The 23,715-nt window shown below is 37.3% G+C and overlaps 1 protein-coding gene across 4 annotated transcripts in view; it reads left to right on the top strand.

Moving 5' to 3' along the window:
- CDK14 (cyclin dependent kinase 14) overlaps window positions 1-23,715 on the top strand; it is a 614,965-nt gene that overhangs the window by 321,774 nt on the left and 269,476 nt on the right. For all 4 annotated transcript variants that reach the window (XM_060108929.1, XM_060108927.1, XM_060108930.1 and 1 more), the window contains one exon: window positions 4,558-4,681. In XM_060108929.1, the coding sequence (XP_059964912.1) occupies window positions 4,558-4,681 (124 nt within the window). The remainder of the gene's footprint in view (window positions 1-4,557; window positions 4,682-23,715) is intronic.

Here is a 23,715-nt window from a genome sequence, read left to right as displayed (position 1 = left end):
GTGTGCTTTTTACCAACTTGCTCTAAATGTTTTGATAAAAAGCCTTATCTCGTTATTCTTTACCTACTTAAAGTCTAAAGAGTTTCAGAAGGGAATAGAAGGAGTATTAAAGGATATTGCCGAGAAGTATATGCCATGGCCTGAGAATATGAGCTGCTTTCTGCAGGGGATGCCAAGACAACGGGGCTATAGATAGATCTGCTGCTGGTAAAAGTGTCCCCATTCATCGTATCATTGCTATTTAAGGCATTTTCCCACGGGGATTCTTATTGCAAAAAGTGAACATATTCGAACTAGAGTATAACTCTTCAGTGATCATACCGTAGGATTTGAAGATATCTCCTTTTATAAAGTTGAATAGAATATCCTGAGGGGACAAGGTATTCTTAGGAAGACCTTATGGCCACTACAGTAGAAAAATAAGAAGATAGAAATGAAAATATGTTAGTTTATCAGCTTCAGGACATAAAGCTGTCTTCTGCCATGTTATTTATTTCTAAGAGGATTTTAAGTAGCAAAAATAGACATTCAAGAATCATATGCTGATTACATAATATGCTAATTGAGGCTTACAAACTTGGGTTCACTTAATCAGAGCACTTTGATTATATTGGGTGTATAACTGTATTCATCCATGCGTTTAGTAAGCATCAACCTTATTTAAGATAATGAAGTATAGTGGAAAGTTCACAAGTGCTGTGTGTTGGTTGGATGACTTTAAGTTTCTCGTGCTTTTAGAACTTTAGTTTTCTCATTTGTTTAAAAGAAAAGGAAAAATACAGGATTATAAAATATATGTAAAATTACTTAAAACAGCCTTTGAATGAGTGTAAGCCTTCAATTAGTATTACTCTCCCTTCCTCTTTTTTCAGTACCTGAGATTGCATTGAATGTTCACCAAGTTTTATTAGCGAGTAGCAAAGCTGATTTTTACTCTTTCTCTGCATGTGGCCCCCTCTTTGGTGGTCCTTCTTGTTTTCACAGTACCCTCTGGTTTTCACAGAGATCAAATATAGCTTGTTATGTGGTGAGTTATACAACAACCAAGTGAAGTGGCTTTCTTAAAAATTTACATGGGCAAGTTAGATACTTGCCTGTTTGCCTAAAGGAAGAAATGCCCAAGACTTGCCTTTCTCAAAACACTCCCAAAGAATATTCCATGGGACATTCTATTAAACTCAGTGCTAATTCCTTGTGGCCTTCCCACCCCTAGCTAGCAGTATATTTTCTGTTAAACACATTAAAATGTTATTTCTAAAACACCAAGTTTACTAATGGTTTCAGTGAAGTATACTGTTGTCCCCTTGCCACCATTACTATTATGATGGTGCATTGATAATTTTACTGTTTCATATATTGTCTTCTTTTCATTTATTTAAAATTTTCTTCTTAATTTGTCTTCTTAGTGATCTGCTTGCTTGGTCTCCTCAATTTTTTCCCTCAACAGCAAGAGGTTTGTCATATAATACATCACTTCATCTTGTGCATCTAGTGAATGCTTGTTTTCCTATTAAAATTTTATGTGTAATGAATTCTGTTTTCAGAGTGACAAGTTTCCTCCCTCCTCTGTGCCTTCAGTACACTCAGTTCACGTTGCTGTCACAGTGCAGACCTCTTTACGTGGTAGTTATCTGTTTATGTGTCTGTCATACCCAGTGGGCTGTGAGTTCCTCGAGTCCAGGGACTACATCTTATATCCTGTTCATCTTTACATCCCTCTTACATGACAGCACCTGGCACATGGTTGGCATTTAGTAAATCCCGAATGAATTTATTCTATGGGGATTTGTTCTGACTTTGTGCATTGATCAAAAATTTAAAAATTTGTTTGGGGCTCCAATTTAATGTTTGGGGTTCTACTTGTCTTGTTTGGGGCTTAGTTTGTCATGTATACAACTGTAGTTGGAGTGTGTGGTTGCATCCTTTCTTATCACTGATTTTCTTAATCCTCTTTAATACGCTTCCCTATTTGAATAGCTTCTGGATTAGCATGAGGATTATATATTTTCACTAATTGGTAAAGGTATTAAAAGAAGAGCCCTTTGGGACTGCTTGATCTACCCACTTCTACCCTAGCTTCTAGAGACTCCCATTCCAGGCGTCTTATTTCTGTATCTGCTTCATCCAGCTGTGTCTAAATTCTGTTCAGTCATCACATTACTGGTATATGAGTGTCAGTTGTGGACCCAGGTTAGGAAGGTAGTTAAGGCACACAGTCTGAGGGAGATAGGGTAATACCATAACTGCAATAGACAGATATAACGGCTGTCCCAGGAGCACAGAGGAGGAACCCCTCACACAGACCTGTAGGGAGAGGGAAGGCCTGGGGTCAGGAAAGCCTCCAGGGAGGAGTGGTTTTTGAGGCGAGACCTAAGAAATACATGTAGGTTAGCAGGCAAAGGTGAGACAGCGCTTTTCTGTCAGAGAAGAGGTAAGAACAAAGGTAAAGGGCTGAAGAGCAGTATGCTCTGCGTATGGGGGTGCGTGAGACTTCTTGGAGTCAGGGAATGTAGAGTGATGATGCCTGGGCACCCAGCTGGCATCAGGGCTCAGCTCAGCAGCCTCGAAGGCCATGCTGTTAGATGCCCAGACTTTATACTGTTAGTTGGAGGAAGCAGCTTCTGTATCAACACTCCCTACTTGTGTTCTGGCCAAGATTCCTATAGTAGAGTGGTTAAGGGCATGGAGTTTGGAGTCAAACTTGTTGGGTTTGAGTCCTGGCTCTGCCACTTAAACTGATCCCAGTTTCCTCATCACTAATACAGATTTAATAGTGGTACCTTCACCACTAAAATTATTACAGAGATCAAATGAGTTCGTATTCTATGATGCATAGAACGGCAGCTGGCACTTCGTGTCATTGCTTGTTCAACTAAAATGTGTTGCTGTGGTTAAGTAGATAATCGCAGTCTGGTAAGTCTCTGCTAGCACCTTGCAGAATGCAAACTTTCTCTTCAAAATCAGTTTATTTTTGAAATTAAGTTTGTTATGTGGCCTGCCTTTGTGATTGATTGATTGATTGATTGATGAAAAGCTTTTGAAAACACAAAGCGGCTTTATTTGCTCATCCTCTCTCCCTTCTAAACTGAAGGGATATGGATTTTCTTAGAAATTGTAAGGCTTCAGGATGCAGGGGGTATTAGAAGTGAGGAACGAGGCTGGAAGCTGCTGGTGATGGTGTTAAGTCTTTCCATCTGCTACACAGGAAGGATTGAAAAGAGGAGTCCAGGAGACATTTGCTTCCCGAGGTTCTTGAGCCAGTAATTTAATCCAGGCTAACACAGAACAGGTTTTTAGTTGCTGGTACTTAGATTCTGGAAATCATGATCCTAGGCCTTCACTGCTCCACAGCATGTTATCACATACAGAGATTTTGAAATGAATTCATCTACTGTTATTTCAAGGTATCCACTCTCTAAAAAATTTACTTGGCTTTCAGAGCCCCTAGTTAGTTGGAAAATATTCCAGAAATGCTAGCTTCCAGGGCCCTCAAGGAGTTGCCAGTCTTTTCCATTTGAAGATCCTGGAATCCTTATACTGCCCACACTTGGCATCTAATCATTTCAAATTTCCCTGAAACTGCATTTTGTTACCAGCTGATTACATAGACTCCGATATTGATGGCATTTAAAACCTTTTGTTTTTATTTTTGTTTTAGGAGATTGATTTTTAAAAACTATGTCAATTAGGATTGTTTTGGCAAGTAAATTGTTTGAAGATAGTCTTTTTTATGCATTTTTATAAATATTGGAAAGCTTAGTGAATCACATTTTTTGTTATCAAAATTGGAAACATTTGATAGGATCCAATATGAAACTAAACAGGGAAGGCCATCAGTCACTTCTTAAAATTATTTCTTATAAAACCATTGCTCTTGAATTCTTGATTTCTCTGTTTTCTATGTTTCCTTTCCCTTTAGGATGGGTCTGTTCTGTAATTAGTGAAGGTACATGTCTGTCTTTAGGCAACAGCCTAATCTCTATGGCCATATGTGCAAAAGCAATATAATTACAATCCAGTAATAATTGGACCATGTGACTGTTTTTGTTTTAATTACTTGAAATCATCTTATCTTTCCATTCCTTAAAGCATGTTAATGGGTGAATCCTTGGGTACCATGTTTATGTCATTTCTATGGAATTAAATACATGCACATTTACATAAACTTAGTAAAAAATTCTGTTTCTCTTTATAATATTCTGGATAGATTTTTTTCTCTGTCTCAAGCATCAGTTTAGACCTGAAGAAATAAAATATTATTTAAAAAATGATTCTTTACATTGTGCTTAATTTATAGAACACAGATTGGATTATAGATCTTTCTGGCTGAGGAGGTATCACTCTGGGTTGACATAATAGGTTGTTAGAAATTTTCAGATTTACTTCTTAATGAATTAGGAATTTCCATACCCTTATGCAAATTCTGGTTAAATAGTTTGGTAGGAAATTTAGTGATGGGTACCCATTTTCACTAAACACAAGTACTTGGCAGACTGTATGTAGAAACTGGCATTTGTCTGTGTTCAGATTTTAACTTTTGTCTCCCTATTTTTTCAGTTGTTTTTATTTCAGTTGCTGCGAGGGCTGTCTTACATCCACCAGCGTTATATTTTGCACAGAGACCTGAAACCACAGAACCTTCTGATCAGTGACACGGGGGAGTTAAAGCTGGCAGATTTCGGTAGGAAAGCAGTTAATTACCAGTCTATTTTGTCACACTGTGAGAATGCCAGGCAGATGGTGGCACTGCATTTGTTTAGGTGCACTTCTTCTATCATTCCAGATCCTGGTAACATTTTTTCAGGAGTGAAAAAAAAATTTTTTTTATGATCAACATCATGCTTGGTAGATTTTTTAAAAATCCACATTGCTTGTTAAAGCCTTAAATAATCATAAGCACAAATCAGATCTCATATATTTCCAAAGGAAAAGTCAGTAAAATTTTGAATATAAAATACATTGAAAGAAATCTGTTTTTTCCATTTTCTATTATGAAAATGTCAAGCACATTAAAAAGTAGAAGGATATGATAAGGAGCCCCATTACCCACCACCCGGCTTCAACAACTACCAATATATTGTCAAACTTGAAGAAACCTGGATTTAAACCTTGGGACGCTTTCAGAGCATCACAAAATATATTCAGTAGTGTATGTTGTCCTGAGATTTTAATAATTTAAAAATCTAGGGGCAGTGTTAACCTTTCTGAAAGTGACTGTTGTTTCAGAAATTCTCAATAACTTTATAAAAGTAGACACTGATGCTGATTTAAAAGTTGTGGTCCTGGCCTGGATCCATTACAAGTCATCCCTTCCTTAAAGGTTTTAAGGTTGGCCTCTTCCAGCTTAGAAGCTTTCATCCCACACTGACTTAAGCACCCAAAGAGGAGCAGAACTGTTGTGTTGTCCTTGCGGGCTCCCCTCACTTCATCATGTCTGATGTGTCTGCACTGCCCTGACTCTCTGTCACACCAGAGTGTGCCAAGTCAATTCCCAGCACCAGAAATGCTGATGGCAGCATGATGTGTTGACATTGCATTGCCTCAATTATTTTTGAATACATATTCTGATTAGAAATTTGTTCCATTAAGAATGGAATGGAAATATTACCCTTGGGACACAAAGACGCCTGAGGTTGAGATATGGGCTTTTACTGAAATATGATTATCTTTTCCCACCCCACCCCCTGAGAAATAAAAGAGAGCAGGAAATGTTTATTTCTTATTTCAAGGTTAGTAGACTGTTCAGTACCTTTGGAATGACTCTACTCTTGGGTTTTGTATATTCTTTTCTTCTAAAATTGAAATGAAACAAAAGTTAGCATGATTGGTGACATATTGCAAAATTCTAGTTGTTCTCATCTTATTTGTGTGTGTGTATATGTTGTTTGCTGTCAGGTTTTAGCGTCAGAATAATACTAGGTGGCTAGATGTAAAGTTTTTCTATTACAGTGTAGAAAATAATGGGAGAGTAGGTGGGTGGAGGAGAGAAGATTTGCAGTTCCTCAAATTCAAGGCTGTTGGGTTTGCTGGGAACATATTTTGTAGTTTGTCGGTATTACTATTAAATTAGTAAGAATTTATAATGATTTTTTCTAGTATGTTAATATACTATAAGGTATATGTTGGAATAAATTATTGTATTGAACATTTAATTTTGCTGAACATGGTTTTCTTGTATATTTATAGAATACATTTTTACAAAGTTTATTTTGTCTGTATAACCAAGGAAATAATAGAATTATATCTAAGTGCTTACTGGGGGATTATTTTTTAGTTTTACGATGACGTTTTTATTATAATAGGTAAGTTCACCATAAAAGATTCTTATGGATCTTTAAAACTGACATTTTGCAATAGCTTCAGAGATAAATTCAAGTGTAATTTTAAACAACTTAGAAAGATTTTTTTAGAAAATTAGAAAATTTAGAAAGTTTGACCAACTCAGAGATAACAAATGTTAACATTTTTGTTGTATATTTTCCCAGTGTCTTTCTCCTCCTTCTCTCTCTCTTTTCTTGCTTCTTCCACCAATTATATAATCCTGAAAAAAAAAAAACCATTGTTTTGTAAGCAGTTTTCACATAAGAATATTTCATGGACATTTTCTCATGTTATTCAATATGAAAAAATCATTTGTAACAGCATAGATTTTTCCTTTAATGGCCAAGACCTAGTCTTTTTATTCAGTCCCTCAACAGTGAACATTTTGGTTCTTTCTAATTGTTCATGATTATGCACAGTCCTGTATTGAATGTTCCATATATGCTGCAATTACAGCGTTGCGTGTTTTAAAGCATTTGATTCTTTGGACCAGACTGCTCTGCACAAAGGTTGTACCTCAGTGTCATAGACTGAATCTTCTTGCCTGGAACACAGACTTGGCATGCATCCTGTGCACGAAGTGTAATGAGGGAGACTCATTCACCAACTGACAATTTCTCCCAATTGTGCATCATTTTTGTCTTTTAATTTAAGACATGCGATTAACTGTGATTTACTGCGGTCGGGCACGTGTTTGTGTCTGAGATGACGGAAACACAGTCTGAGATGGAGGAGCTAGACAGTCAAAATGGGATGGTTCCAGGCAGCAGAACAATTAGAAACACTAGGTCTTAATTCAGAGTTTGATGTGTAAAGAGCTTTAGCAGCAGTTCCTTTGTCCTACCTATATCTCTTATGTGAAAAATATCATAAAATTTTGATTAAAAGATACAAATGAAATCTGTATGAGCATAATTCCTGTATCATAAATGCTACTGTTTTTATTAGAGGAAATATATGGGGAGAGGGAGAAGCACTAAAACTTATTGAGTTTATTCTGTGTGCCAGACGCTTAGAAATTCTTGTTTCATTGTCTCTTAAACCTAGTAACGTATAGTAACCTATACTTCTGAGAGAGACATGAGATTCAGAGAGGGTTAGAAATTCTCACAGGCTTGATTATATGACGGTAGCTGCTCACAAAACTGGAATTCAGATGCTTGATCCACATCCTTCAATTTCAGGTGGCCCAGGATCTTTATATTTATATACATAGATATTTTACCTTACAGACCTGCCTAATCTTCCAGTAAATTATTGTTCATTATATATATTTATATATTAATAGTAACAGGAAATTATTAACCATTCTATGTATTTTATACATACGACAAATATGACACTCGTGCTACGAAAATAGATTGCACTAATACCAAAAAAATGCATCACATAATTTAAAGAACATTTTGTCATTTGACTAATTCAGTAGTAATGAGTGATTTCAGCTTTAGTCCTTTGGAGATTTTACCTGCTGGACAAGGTAAACCAGATGATAATGTATCCGTAGACCCATTCGTGTTTAAACGGAACGTAGTTCTGAATTCCAGGTGGTCAAAATGCTGTACTATTTTTTTTCCTTGTAAACAAAATCATATTTAAGCACTTACCTGAGACTTGTTTTCTATATGCATTTAAAAATAAGTAAATTACACATGATTTAGAATCACTATGGCTTTCCTAATGCAGAAGTTTGTCCCACCTGTGTATAATAAGATAATAAAATTGTGTAGCGTTCAGACTCATTTCTAAAAAAGGGTTTGTATTTACATTATTTTTGGGAGAAACTATTTCAAATCCCTTACCCAGCCTATGTCTTCACTACCTTGCTCCTCCTTGCCTACTGTAGTACAACCAAACGCCAAACGCGTTCCCACATCAGAGCCTCTTACTTAGCCTTTCCCTTTGCCGGGAATACTGTTCCTCCTGCTTTTCACGTGGCTGCCTCTTTCTCATCACACAGATCATAAATCATATGTTACCTGTTCAAAAAGGCCACCTTTCCAAAAATAGAATTTTACCACTATGATCACCCAGTTCAACTTCTTCAGTAGCACTTATGGTGTGCTGAAATTATTTTGTCATTTGTTTATCAGTTAATTTTTTGCTTCTGCTACTTGATTGTAAATTCCATGAGGGCAGGGACATGGCCTGTCTTGCTCACTCTTATATTTATTTATTTATTTATTTATTTGGCTGTGCTGGGTCTTAGTTGTGGCATGCGGGATCTTCATTGCAGCGTGCGGGATCTTTAGTTGCGGTATGCATGGGGGATCTATTTCCCTGACCAGGGATGGAACCCAGGCCCTCTGCATTGGGAGCGCAGAGTCTCAGCCACTGGGCCGCCAGGGAAGTCCTGTCTTGCTCACTGTTGTCTGTGCTATGTTTAGATCATAGGAGATGCTCAGTAAATATTGGTTGAATGAAGAAACAATATGCATAACAAAATCGAGTATTAGTGTAAAGACTAAGACCCACTAATTTACTAATTACTAGTGAATTTACTAATTTCTGCTTGATTCACTTCAGCAAACCAGCAGTTTACAAATTAATTTTCTCTTCATCAGTGCTGTCCTGGCTGGGCACAGTCAAGAGTGCAGATGGAATTAGATGACTTCAGATGGTGTTGGAGATTGCTTTGAGGCGCTTATACATTGGCTCTACATATCTGCTTGGTATTATATTTATAGCCTCAAGCTGCAGAAATAAATATCACTGAGTGAATGTAAACATGTAGAAAAGATGTATAAGATTTGAAGTTCCTACTCTGCAGACCTTAAATGATTGTCTGGTTGTACTATTGTTGAAATCAAAGTGTGTTGAGCCTTGAATTAGGAGACCTGGCTCTGTCTATAACTAGCTTATGACTTTCAGGAAGTCATTTATCCCCTCTGAGCTTACACTCCTCAACTAAAAAATAAGTGCATTGAACAGATACTTTCTAATATTCTTCTCAGAGTTGTTTTTTTATGTTGTACATTTCTGAAATTATTAACTTATTTTCTAATGATCAGATATTCACTGTTGGATAAAAATCAGTCAATTGAATCCATAATCAAGGCTATACCATCCCTTCCTATGGTCTAATTTTTTTATTCTGGCTTCTAGAAATTCAAGAAGATGAGAGCCACACTTTTATGATATGTGTTGAGATCACATTAAAAGAAAATTATCGTAGTGTGACAAGTAAATGCATAAATAAGCTCATCAGGAAGTTAATGTTCATTTGCAGCATGATAGTATGAAAACTTAAAGGTATTTTTCCATGTAAATGAGATGAAAACAAAATAGATGAGTCTGTAGAATTGCAGCTTTCTGCAGTTCTTGCAAGATGTTGATGATAGTGTCACCCACATTTTCCAGCCATTCTTCTGCTATTTTTAGGGGTCGGGGCCTTGCTACATGGAAAGACAGCTGGGTTAAATTTGCCCCTGAAAAAAAAAAGACAGTGCAAACTCTGTAATATAAGCATTTAAGGTCTTGGCTTATTTTACTGGCTTTCCTAATGTAGGAACCAAGTTAAACAGCTCTGTGGTTTTAATCAAGTAAAATTCCACAGGTCTCTTTCCCACCAGAGGTCTAAAATGTTACCTTCCTAATGTTGGTAGTTTCCTCCTCCAGGCTGTTCCTTGTCTTAATTTGAAAAAGGAAATTATTGTAAATCACATTTTAGATTAATTTGCAGAACATACCAGAGATGTAGTAACTCTGCAGAGGCCATAGTGAGAGCAGGGTTTGTTTGTAATGTGTCTCTCGGAATTCATGTAGGGAATGGTAGAAAACAGAAAGAAATCAACTGCTTTCAGATGCAGAGTAGAGTCTGTCTGTGTGATAAATATAAAGTCTCTGAATAAAAGCCTGTTAGTCCCCAAATTACAAACCTTTAACTATTTTTTATCGTTAGCCTATAAAATTCACCATTGAAGCTATAGTTACAAATTCAAGGATAGATATAACTAACCATGCTTTGACCGGTAGGATTCAATTTTACTGTATCTTTGGTTTAGAATATAATTTCTATTAGCAAAAATATCTTTATTGTCTAATGTGAGGTATCAATCTACTTTTAGAAAGGTCCTTTGAATTTTAACATAAGCAGTTTTAATGGAAAGTTTAGGCAGTTGCTTTCGTGAAGGTCTGAAAACTAAAGAATATTTTTATAATAATTTGTGCTACAATATGAACCAAAGAAAGGACTGTTTTTCTACCTAATTTTTCTGGGCTTCATTAAAACTCCAAATCAAAATGTACATGTCTTAAAATGTATCAAATACATTATCAACATTCCATGTTAGAAATAATTTGATTAACATGTGAATTAAAGTTAATCCCTATGACTCATTATTTTAAAGATGTGGTAACCCTTTTGAAAAGGAGTGTTGATATTTCAAATTGTCTTCTCTAGGATCATGAAATATCACTTAGCGTCATTATTTAAATCTTGTTTAATATCCCCACTCATCCATTCAGAAGTTTTCTTGGATTCAAAAGGGATGTTGATGACATTTCATTATATTGTTTTTTCTGTTTTGTGTTATCATAATGTAACTTTTCCCAGGTATATTAACATACCTGGTTTTTTTCTCCTTTTAAATGGACTTTATTTTTTTAAATTTATTTTATTGAAGTATAGTTGATTTACAATGTTGTGTTAATTTCTACTGTACACAAAGTGATTCAGTTATACATATATATACATTCTTTTTCATATGCTTTTCCATTATGGTTTAAAAGAGGATATTGAATATAGTTCCCTGTGCTTTACAGCAGGACCTTGTTTATCCATTCTATATATAATAGTTTGGATCTGCTAATCCCAAACTCCCAAACCATCTATCCCCCAACCCCTCTTCCTTGGCAACCAAAAGTCTGTTCTCTATGTCTGTGAGTCTGTTTTCATTTTGTAGATAAGTTCATTTGTGTCATATTTTAGATTTCACATGTAAGTGATATCATATGATATTTGTCTTTCTCTTTCTAATTTACTTCAATTAGTATAATAATCTCTAGTTGCATCCATGTTGCTGCAAATGGCATTATTTTATTCTTTTTATGGCTGAGTCGTATTCCATTGTATATATGTGACATATCTTCTTTATCCATTCCTCTGTCAGTGGACATTTAGGTTGTGTCCACGTCTTAGCTACAGTAAATAGTGCTACAATGAACATTGTGGTGCATGTATACTTTCTTTTTTTTTTTAAGATGTTTATTGGAGTATAATTGCTTTACAACGGTGTGTTAGTTTCTGCTTTATAACAGTGTGAATCAGCTATACATATCCATATATTCCCATATCTCCTCAGTCTTGCATCTCCCTCCCACCCTCCTGATCCCACCCCTCTAGATGGTCACAAAGCACCGAGCTGATCTCCCTGTGCTATGCGGCTGCTTCCCACTAGCTATCTATTTTACATTTGTAGTATGTATAAGTCCATGCCACTCTCTCACTTCATCCCAGTTTACCCTTCCCCCTCCCCGTGTCCTCAAGACCATTCTCTAGATCTGCGTCTTTATTCCTGTCCTGCCCCTAGGTTCTTTAGAACCATTCTTTTTCTTTTTTTTTTTTTGACTCCCTATATATGTTAGCATACGGTATTTGTTTTTCTCTTTCTGACTTCCTTCACTCTGTATGAGAGACTTTAGCTCAATCTACCTCACTACAAATAACTCAATTTCGTTTCTTTTAATTCCTGAGTAATATTCCATTGTATACATATGCCACATCTTCTTTATCCATTCATCTGTCGGTGAACACTTAGGTTGCTTCCATGCCCTTGCTATTGTACATAGAGCTGCAATGAACACTGTGGTACATGACTCTTTTCGAATTATGGTTTTCTCAGGGTATATGCCCAGTAGTGGGATTGCTGGGTCATATGGTAGTTCTATTTTTAGTTTTTTAAGGAACCTCCATACTGTTCTGCATAGTGGCTATATCAATTTACGTTCCCACCAACAGAGCAAGAGTTTTCCCTTTTCTCCACACTCTCTCCAGAATTTATTCTTTGTAGATTTTTTGATGATGGCCATTCTGACTGGTGTTAGGTGATACCTCATTGTAGGTTTTTTTTTTTTTTACATCTTTATTGGAGTATAATTGCTTAACAATGGTGTGTTACTTTCTGCTTTATAACAAAGTGAATCAGTTATACATATACATATGTTCCCATATCCCCTCCCTCTTGCGTCTCCCTCCCACTGTCCCTGTCCCACCCCTCCAGGCGGTCACAAACCACTGAGCTGATCTCCCGGTGGTATGCGGCTGCTTCCCACTAGCTATCTACCTTACGTTTGGTAGTGTATATGTGTCCATGCCTCTCTTGCGCTTTGTCCCAGCTTACTCTTCCCCCTCCCCATATCCTCAAGTCCATTCTCTAGTAGGTCTGTGTCTTTATTCCTGTCTTACCCCTAGGTTCTTCATGACATTTTTTTCTCCTTAAATTCCATATGTATGTGTTAGCATACAGTATTTGTCTTTCTCTTTCTGACTTACTTCACTCTGTATGACAGACTCTAGGTCTATCCACCTCATTACAAATAGCTCAATTTCATTTCTTTTTATGGCTGAGTAATATTCCATTGTATATATGTGCCACATCTTCTTTATCCATTCATCCGATGATGGACACTTAGGTTGTTTCCATCTCCGGGCTATTGTAAATAGGGCAACAATGAACATTTTGGTACATGACTCTTTTTGAATTATGGTTTTCTCAGGGTATATGCCCAGTAGTGGGATTGCTGGGTCATATGGAAGTTCTATTTGTAGTTTTTTAAGGAACCTCCATACTGTTCTCCATAGTGGCTGTACCTATTCACATTCCCACCAGCAGTGGAAGAGTGTTCCCTTTTTTCCACACCCTCTCCAGCACTTATTGTTTCTAGATTTTTTGATGATGGCCATTCTGACTGGTGTGAGATGATATCTCATTGTAGTTTTGATTTGCATTTCTCTAATGATTAATGATGTTGAGCATTCTTTCATGTGTTTGTTGGCAGTCTGTATATCTTCTGTGGAGAAATGTCTATTTAGGTCTTCTGCCCATTTTTGGATTGGGTTGTTTGTTTTTTTGTTATTGAGCTGCATGAGCTGCTTATAAATTTTGGAGATTAATCCTTTGTCAGTTGCTTCATTTGCAAATATTTTCTCCCATTCTGAGGGTTGTCTTTTGGTCTTGTTTATGGTTTCCTTTGCTGTGCAAAAGCTTTGAAGTTTCATTAGGTCCCATTTGTTTATTTTTGTTTTTATTTCCATTTCTCTAGGTGGTGGGTCAAAAAGGATCTTGCTGTGATTTATGTCATAGAGTGTTCTGCCTATGTTTTCCTCTAAGAGTTTTAGAGTGTGTGGCCTTACATTTAGGTCTCTAATCCATTTTGAGTTTATTTTTGTGTATGGTGTTAGGAAGTGTTCTAATATCATTCTTTTACATGTAGCTATCCAGTTTTCTCAGCACCACTTATTGAAGAGGCTGTCTTTTCTCCATTGTATATTCTTGCCTCCTTTATCAAAAATAAGGTGACCACAGGTGCGTGGGTTTATCTATGGGCTTTCTATCCTGTTCCATTGATCTATATTTCTGTTTTTGTGCCAGTACCATACTGTCTTGATTACTGTAGCTTTGTAGTATAGTCTGAAATCTGGGAGCCTGATTCTTCCAGCTCTGTTTCTCTTTCTCAAGATTGCTTTGCTATTTGGGGTCTTTTGTGTTTCCATACAAATTGTGCAGGTTTTTTCTCCTATTTCTGTGAAAAATACTATTGGTAGTTTGATAGGGATTGCATTTAATCTGTAGATCGCTTTGAGTAGTATAGTCATTTTCACAATGTTGATTCTTCCAATCCAAGAACATGGTGTATCTCTCCATCTGTTTGTATCATCTTTAATTTCTTTATCAGTGTCTTACAATTTTCTGCATACAGGTCTTTTGTCTCCTTAGGTAGGTTTATTCCCAGGTATTTTATTCTTTATGTTGCAATGGTAAATGGGAGTGTTTCCTTAATTTCTCTTTCATATTTTTCATCATTAGTGTATAGGAATGCAAGAGATTTCTATGCATTAATTTTGAATCCTGCTACTTTACCAGATTCATTGATTAGCTCTAATAGTTTTCTGGTAGTAGCCTCTTTAGGATTTTCTTTGTATAGTATCATGTCATCTGCAAACAGTGACAGCTTTACTTCTTTTCCCATTTGGATTCCTTTATTTCTTTTTCTTCTCTGATTGCTGTGGCTAAAACTTCCAAAACTATGTTGAATAATAGTGGTGAGAGTGGGCATCCTTGTCTTATTCCTGATCTTAGAGGAAACGGTTTCAGTTTTTCACCATTGAGAACAATGTTGGCTGTGGGTTTGTCATATGTGGCCTTTATTATGTTGAGGTAAGTTCCCTCTGTGCCTCCTTTCTGGAGGGTATTTATCATTAATGGGTGTTGAATTTTGTTGAAAGCTTTTTCTGCATCTATTGAGACGATTATATGTTTTTTCTCCTTCAGTTTGTTAATATGGTTTATCACATTGATTGATTTGCGTATATTGAAGAATCGTTGCATTCCTGGAATAAATCCCGCTTGATCATGGTGTATGATCCTTTTAATGTGCTGTTGGATTCTGTTTGCTAGTATTTTGTTGAGGATTTTTGCATCTATGTTCATCAGTGATATTGGCTTGTAGTTTTCTTTCTTTGTGACATCCTTGTCTGGTTTTGGTATCAAGGTGATGGTGGCCTCGTAGAATGAGTTTGGGAGTGTTCCTCCCTCTGCTATATTTTGGAAGAGTTTGAGAAGGATAGGTGTTAGCTCTTCTCTAAATGTTTGATAGAATTCACCTCTGAAGCCATCTAGTCCTGGGCTTTTGTTTGTTTGAAGACTTTTATCACAGTCTCAATTTCAGTGCTTGTGATTGGTCTGCTTATATTTTCTATTTCTTCCTGGTTCAGTGTCAGAAAGTTGTGCTTTTCTAAGAATTTGTCCATTTTTCCAGGTTGTCCATTATATTGGCATATAGTTGCTTGTAGTAATCTCATACGATCCTTTCTATTTCTGCAGTGTCGGTTGTTACTTCTCCTTTTTCATTTGTAATTCTGTTGATTTGAGTCTTCTCCCCTTTTTTCTTGATGAGCCTGGCTAATGGTTTATCAATTTTTTTTATCTTCTCAAACAACCAGCTTTTAGTTTTACTGATCATTGGTATTGTTTCCTTCATTTCTTTTTCATTTATTTCTGATGTGATCTTTATGATTTCTTTCCTTTTGCTAACTTTGGGGTTTTTTTGTTCTTCTTTCTCTAATTGCTTTAAGTGTAAGTTTAGGATGTTTATTTTAGATTTTTCTTGTTTATTGAGGTAGGCTTGTGTTGCTATAAACTTCCCTCTTAGATGGCTTTTGCTGCATCCCATAGGTTTTGGGTCATCGTGTTTTCATTGTCGTTTGTCTCTAGGAATTTTTTATTTCCTCTGATTTCTTCAGTGATCTCTTGGTTATTTAGTAGTGTATTGTTTAGCCTCCATGTAGTTGTATTTTTTACAGATTTTTTCCTGTAAATGATATGTAGTCTCACACCACTGTGGTCGGAAAAGACACTTGATGCAATTTCAATTTTCTTAAATTTAATGAAGCTTGATTTGTGACCCAAGATATGGTGTATCCTGGAGAAGGTTCCATGAACACTTGAGAAGAAAGTGTATTATGTTGTTTTTGCATGGAATGTCCTTTAAATATCATTTAAGTCCATCTTGTTTATTGTATCATTTAAAGCTTGTGTTTCCTTATTTATTTTCATTTTTGGGTGATCTGTCCATTGGTGAAGGTGGGGTGTTAAAAGTCCCCTACTATGCTTGTGTTACTGTTGATTTCCCCTTTTGTGGCTGTTAGCATCTGCCTTATGTATTGAGGTGCTCGTATGTTGGGTTCATAAATATTTACAATTGTTATATCTTCTTGAATTGATCCCTTGATCATTATGTAGTGTCCTTCTTTGTCTGTTGTAATATTCTTTGTTTTAAAGTCTGTTTTGTCTGACATGAGAATTGCTACTCCAGCTTTCTTTTGATTTCCATTTGCATGGAATATCTTTTTCCATCGTCTCACTTTCAGTCTGTATGTGTCCCTAGATCTGAAGTGGGTCTCTTGTAGACAGCATATATATGTGCCTTGTTTTTGTATCCATTCAGCCAGTCTATATCTTTGAAACATTTAATCCATTTACATTTAAGGTAACTATCAATATTTATGTTCCTATTACCATTTTCTTAATTGTTTCGGGCTTGTTATTGGTGGTCTTTTCCTTCTCTTGTGTTTCCTACCTGGAGAATTTCCTTTAGCATTTGTTGTAAAGCTGGTTAGGTGGTGCTGAATTTTGTTAGCTTTTGCTTGTCTGTAAAGGTTTTAATTTCTCCATCAAATGTGAATGAGATCCTTGCTGGGTAGAGTAATGTTGGTTGTATGTTTTTCCCTTTCATCACTTTAAATATGTGCTGCCACTTCCTTCTGCTTGCAGAGTTTCTGCCGAAAGATCAGCTGTTAACTTTATAGGGATTCCCTTGTATGTTATTTGTTGTTTTTCCCTTGCTGCTTATGATATCTTTTCTTTGTATTTAATTTTTGATAGTTTGATTAACATGTGTCTTGGCGTGTTTCTCCTTGGATTTATCCTGTATGGGACTCTCTGTGCTTCCTGGACTTGACTGACTATTTCCTTTCCCATATTAGGGAAGTTTTCAACTATAATCTCTTCAAATATTTTCTCAGTCCCTTTCTTTTTTCTTCTTCTTCTGGGACCCCTATAATTCGAATGTTGGTATGTTTAATGTTCTCCCAGAGATCTCTGAGACTGTCCTCAATTCTTTTCATTCTTTTTCCTTTATTCTGCTCTGCAGTAGTTATTTCCACTATTTTATCTTCCAGGTCACTTATCCATTCTTCTGCCTCAGTTATTCTGCTATTGATTCCTTCTAGAGAATTTTTAATTTAATTTATTGTGTTGGTCCTCATTGTCTGTTTGCTCTTTAGTTCTTCTAGGTTCTTGTTAAACGTGTCTTGTATCTTCTCCGTTCTATTTCCAAGAATATGGATCATCTTTACTATGATTACTCTGAATTCTTTTTCAGGTAGACTGCCTATTCCTTCTTCATTTGTTTGGTCAGGTGGGTTTTTACTTTGCTACTTCATCTGCTCTGTGTTCTCATTTTGCTTAACTTTGCTGGGGTCTCCTTTTCACAGGCTGCAGGTTCGTAGTTTCCGTTGTTTTTGGTGTCTTCCCCCAATGGCTAAGGTTGGTTCAGTGGGTTGTGTAGGCTTCCTGGTGGAGGGGACTGGTGCCTGTGTTCTGGTGGATGAGGCTGTATCTTTTCTTTCTGGTGAGCAGGACTGTGTCTGGTGGTGTGTTTTGGGGTGCCTGTGACCTTATTATGATTTTAGGAAGCCTCTCTGCTGTTGGGTGTGTTTGTGTTCCTCTCTTCCTAGTTGTTTGGCATAGGGTTTCCAGCTCTGTAGCTAGCTGGTCATTGAGCAGAGCTGGATCTTAGTGTTGAGATGGAGATCTCTGGGAGAGCTTTTGCCATTTGATATTACATGGATCTTGGAGGTCTCTGGTGGATCAGTGTCCTGAACTCGGATCTCTGACGTCAGAGGCACAGGCCTGACACCTAGCTGGAGTACCAAGACCCTGTCAGCTACACGGCTCAGAAGAAAATGGAGAAAAAAAGAAATAAAGAGAGAGAGAGAGAGAGAGAGAGAGAGAGAGAGAGAGAGGGAGGGAGGGAGAGAGAGAGAGAGAGAGAGAGGGAGGGAGGGAAGGAGGGAGGGAGAGAAAGGAGAAAGAAAGAATGAGAGAGAGAGAGAGAGAGAGAGAAAGAAAATAAAGGTATTTAAATAAAAATAAAAAATTAGTAATGATAAAGAAATTAAAAAGTGAGAAAAAAAGACGGTTGGAAATAACCCTAGGACAAACGGTAAAAGCAAAGCTATACAGACAGAATCACACAAAGAATCATACACATAGACGCTCACAAAAAGAGAAAAAGGAAAAATATATATCTATATAAAAAAAAGGAAGAGAGTAACTAAATCAATAAAGAAATCTACCAATGATAATAAACTCTAAATACTAAACGAAGATAAACCTAAAACCAGAAACAAATTAGTTGCAGAAAGCAAATCCCAAGTCTACAGTTGCTCCCAAGCTCCACCACCTCAATTTTGGGATGATTTGTTATGTATTCAGGTATTCCACAGATGCAGGGTACATCAAGTTGATTGTGGAGATTTAATCCGCTGCTCCTGAGGCTGCTGGGAGAAATATCCCTTTCTATTCTTTTGTTCACACAGCTCCTGGGGTTCAGCTTTGGATCTGGCCCCGCCTCTGCATGTAGGTCACCTGAGGGTGTCTGTTCCCCTCCCAGACAGGACAGGGTTAAAGTAGCAGCTGATTAGGGGGCTCTGGCTCACTCAGGCTAGGGGGAGGGAGGGGTACGGAATGCAGGGTGATCCTGCAGTGGCAGAAGCCAGCGTGTTTTTGCAGAAGCCAACGTGTTTTTGCAGCAGCCTGAAGCACGTGTTGTGTTCTCCTGGGGAAGTTGTCCCTGGATCACAGGACCCTGGCAGTGGCAGGCTGCACATGCTCCCGGGAGGGAAGGTGTGGATAGTGACTTGTGCTTTCACACAGGCTTCTTGCTGGCTGCAGCAGCAGCCTTAGCATTTCATGCTTGTCTCTGGTGTCTGCACTGATAGCCACGGCTTGCACCCATCTCCGGAGCTCGTTTAGGCAGTGCTCTGAATTCCACTCTCTTTGCGCATCCTGAAACAATGGTCTCTTGCCTCTTCGGCAGCTCCAGACTTTTTCCCAGACTCCCTCCCAGCTAGCTGTGGCGCACTAGCCCCCTTCAGGCAGTGTTCACGCAGCCAACCCCAGTCCCCTCCCTAGGATCTGACCTCCGAAGCCCGAGCCTCAGGTCCCAGCCCCATCCACCCCACCAGGTGGGCAGACATGCCTCTCAGGCTGGTGTGCTGGTCGGCAGTGATCCTCTGTGCTGGATCTCTCTGCTTTGCCCTCTGCACCCCTGTTGCTGTGCTCTCTTCCATGGCTCTGAAGCTTCACCCCCGCCCACCCCCCATCTCCGCCAATGAGGGGGCTTCCTAGTGTGTGGAAACTTTTCCTCTTTCACAGCTCACTCCCACTGGTACAGATCCCATCCCTATTCTTTTGTCTCAGTTTTTTCTTTTTCCTTTTACCCTACTCAGGTACGTGGGGAGTTTCTTGCCTTTTGGGAGGTCTGAGGTCTTCTGCCAGCGTTCAGTAGGTGTTCTATAGGAGTTGTTCCACATGTAGATATATTTCTGATGTATATGTGGAGAGGAAGGTGATCTCCACGTGTTGCTCCTCTGCCATCTTGAAGGTCTCCCCCTATCTTTTCCAGTTACAGTTTTCTCTGGATATATGCCCAGGTGTGGGATTGATGGATTTTATGGCAACTCTATTTTTAGTTTTTTGAGGAACCTGCATACTGTTTTCCACAGTGGCTGCAGCAAATTACATTCCCACCAACAGCATAGGAGGGCTCCCTTTTCTGCACACCCTCTCCAGCATTTGTTATTTGTAGAGTTTTTAATGATGGCCATTCTGACTGGTGTGAGGTGGTACGTCATTGTAGTTTTGATTTGCATTTCTCTAATAATTAGCAATGTTGAGCAACTTTTCAAGTGCCTGTTGACCATCTGTATGTCTTCTTTGGAGAAATGTCTGTTTAGTTCTTCTGCCCATTTTTCCATTAGGTTGTTTGTTTTTTTGTTGTTGAGTTGTATGAGCTGTTTGTATATTTTGGAAATTAACCCCTTGTCAGTCACATCATTTACAAATATTTTCTCCCAGTCTGTAGGTTGTCTTTTTGTTTTGTTTATGGTTTCCTTTACTGTACAAAAGCTTGTAAGTTTGAATAGGTCCCATTTCTTTATTTTTGCTTTTATTTCTATTGCCTTGGGTGACTGATGTAAGAAAACATTGGTGGATTTATGTCAGAGAATGTTTTGCCTATGATCTCCTCTAAGAGTTTTATGGTGTCATGTCTTATATTTAAGTATTTAAGCCTAAATGAACTTTATTTTTAAGAGCAGTTTTAGATTCACAGTAAAATTGAACAGAAAGTACAGAGGATTTCTATACATCCCCTGTACACCCACATGCATAGCCTCCTCCGTTATCAACATCCCCCACCAGAGTGGTACATTCATTACAATTGCTGAACCTGAATTAACACATCAGTATCACCCAAAGTTCATAGTTTACATTAGGGTTTACTCTTTTTAAAAAGTTTTTACTTTATTTTTTGGCCGCATTGGGTCTTTGTTGCTGCACGTGGGCTTTCTCTAGTTGTGGTGAGTGGGGGCTACTCTTCGTTGCGGTGCGCGGGCTTCTCATTGCGGTGGCTTCTCTTGTTGCAGAGCATGGGCCCTAGGTGCACAGGCTTCCGTAGTTGTGGCTCACGGGCTCTAGAGCGCAGGCTCAGTAGTTGTGGCGCACGGGCTTAGTTGCTCCGTGACATGTGTGATCCTTCCCAGACCAGGGCTCGAACCTGTGTCCCCTGCATTGGCAGGTGGATTCTTAACCACTGCACCACCAGGGAAGCCCAGGGTTCACTCTTGATGTTGTACATTCTATGGGTTTTGAAAGATTATAATGCCATGTAATGTATTTGCTGTTATTGTATCCTACAGAAGAGTTTCACTGCTCTAAAAATCTTCTAAAAAACTTAGCTATATGTTTTTTTCTTTTTTTTTAACATCTTTGTTGGAGTATAATTGCTTTACTGTGGTGTGTTAGTTTCTGCTTTATAACAAACTGAATCAGCTATACATATACAAATATCCCCATTTTTTTAAGTTGTAAATGGGGACAAGAAAGAAATATATGAACTGCAATTAATAAGCATATTCTACTCTATGTGTGAGAAATCTCTGTTCAGTCACCATAAAGCAGATTGAAGCAATGTGGTTAGAGGTTGATTGCTAAGAATGGCAGCTTCAAACTCCATGTAAATGAGAAAATGCAAAAGTGTTAGTTCATTTTTAGCCAAATCATGCATGTGAGGTAACGAGACATCTTAAAATGAAGAACAGACTGCTTCAAATAGGGCTGATCATCTCATTCTCTACTCTTGATGGAAACTTTCTGGACAAAAAGATTTCAATATGCAAAATATTTTTTGTTCTATACAATATGAGGGCAAACTTCTAGGCAGCAAATCAGATAAGTAATGCAGATATGAGTTGAAATACACCAATATATCCTTTAAAAATCTGCATATGGGATGACTGGAACCCTAAGTGCTGGCAGTGATGACCAGAGTGGAAGAATAAGTGATGTTGTCAAGAATAGCACTGGAATGAAACTTAGAATTATGTAACACTCACATGCTATTTAAGACAACTATGATTACACTTGAACATGAGTTTTCATAACTTTTAGGTAAGCGTAGAAGTGCTTAGAGTTCAGCAGTTCACTAATGTCCCTTATTTATGGATCTTCCTTCATCTTCTGCTCTTTACCTTCCAAGAAGCATTTTAAAATGCAGCCAAAACCAGACTCGACTGATACATACATCAATACTCCTGATTTACTCTAATATCATGGATGACAGTGAGTCATTGTAGTCTAAAGCACATGTTTTCTAAAAATTTTACTGGAAGCAAGAAAAACTTACTGGCTACTGTGGAAAATCCGAGATATACTGTAAATTCTGAAGGTTAGACATACTTGAAATATTTGTGATTTTGATTTTTTTCTTACTTTAATACTGTCAGTTCAATATTAGTTTGCTTTTCTCTTTTGTTCTCTAAGGTTTTTTTTTTAATGCCGTATGTGCTGGCTTACTACTTTTGAAATAGTGCATATTCATAGTAATATTTTAAAATATCAATATACAATTTACAACTACACACAGTGATACAAAGGAAAGAAGCCAGATATAAAAGAGTGTATGTTGTATGATTCTACTTAAATAAAGAACAAAAAGGGACAAAACTAATCAATACTGTTTAATATCAAGACAGGGATTCCCCTTGGGGGTGAGTTAGTGACTGGAAGTCAGGGAGGGCTGGACAAAAGGTGAGTTTCCTGGGGAGGTCATGAATATGTTCTTTAATAATAATTTTTAAAAGAACATTCAGTAAAAGGCATATATATTTGGAAAAAAAATTTCCTTCTCACCTTGAATGGTTTCTTCCGTTGCAATAGATAAACATAGGAAGCTAAGACTTTTTTCATTTTAATGAAAAAAGAAAGTACTAGAAAATTTAAAAATAAGATACAGTTGATAACTAATGATCTGTACTGCTTAGGAAATTTAGATACATGTCTAAAAAAATCTATGTTTATTTTATCACATACTATAAAATAACCTTGGTGTGCATAATCAAGCTTACAGATCTAAAATATAACTTTTTGCAGAAATTCAAACTTTAAAAATGGAGCATCACTCTAAATATCTGTCAAGTTATTTGACATTCTGATTTTTAATCTGGAAAGATACTGATATCAAAGGCAGATTGAAGTGTTTTTTCCAGTTTTGGAGTAGAGTTGTCAGCTAAAGAAATCTATTGTGTGAAACAACGACCAGCCCATCCTATATGTGGAAAGTGTGCTTAGAACCAGCCTGGAAGTCACAGATTGGAGAGCAGAGGGTGAAAGGGGTCAATGAATTGGCTCAATTAAGTGCCCCCATCAAGAGAATGGGACGATTCTTTTGTACTATAAAGAGAGGTACATGAAAAGTTGGAAGATTTCAGGATAATATATTTATGATGGTTTCTGAAAAGTTAGCAGTAAGCTCTCAACCTACTTAAAATAAATTGGGAGCATCTAATGAGAATCACTAATATTAAGATTACAAGAACAACACAAAATAAATATGATATGCAAGGATTTTGCTCCAAGAATTGGAAGCAGAGTATGATATTATTGTTGAAGTCATTATCTAGCTGTTGATAGAGTCATATCATTGGGAAAGTTTTGTTCTTATTGTTTTTCAGAATAAAGGTAACAACTCTGAGGGGAAAGTTGAAATAAATCTGTTATAGTTGTATAAAAGAAAAGGAAAACCTGTCATTCACAGTTTTAGAATGTTTTATTTTAGATTTTCTCTGGATTTTGAAGGAACCTCACATTATCTAGTCCAAACCCCTCATTTAAAAAATGTATATACTTTGGCCCAGAGATGGAAAATTTAGTGAACATTGTGCCTGTTACTTAGTGTTGTGTTTAATTATTATTAATATTATCACTGGTGTCTCTACAGCCCTAGTGTAGTTCCAACAGACTATTGATAACTTAACACATGCATGGGTGGTCTTAGTTGCCCAAACATGTGAGAAGGTAGAAGTGCTAAACAAATGTCCAGGTCAAAGTA

The sequence above is a fragment of the Mesoplodon densirostris genome, chromosome 9, assembly GCF_025265405.1.
Source record: "Mesoplodon densirostris isolate mMesDen1 chromosome 9, mMesDen1 primary haplotype, whole genome shotgun sequence".
Classification (NCBI taxonomy): domain Eukaryota; kingdom Metazoa; phylum Chordata; class Mammalia; order Artiodactyla; family Ziphiidae; genus Mesoplodon; species Mesoplodon densirostris.
Note: the sequence above shows the minus strand (reverse complement) of the source record. Positions and strands in the feature narration are given on the sequence as shown.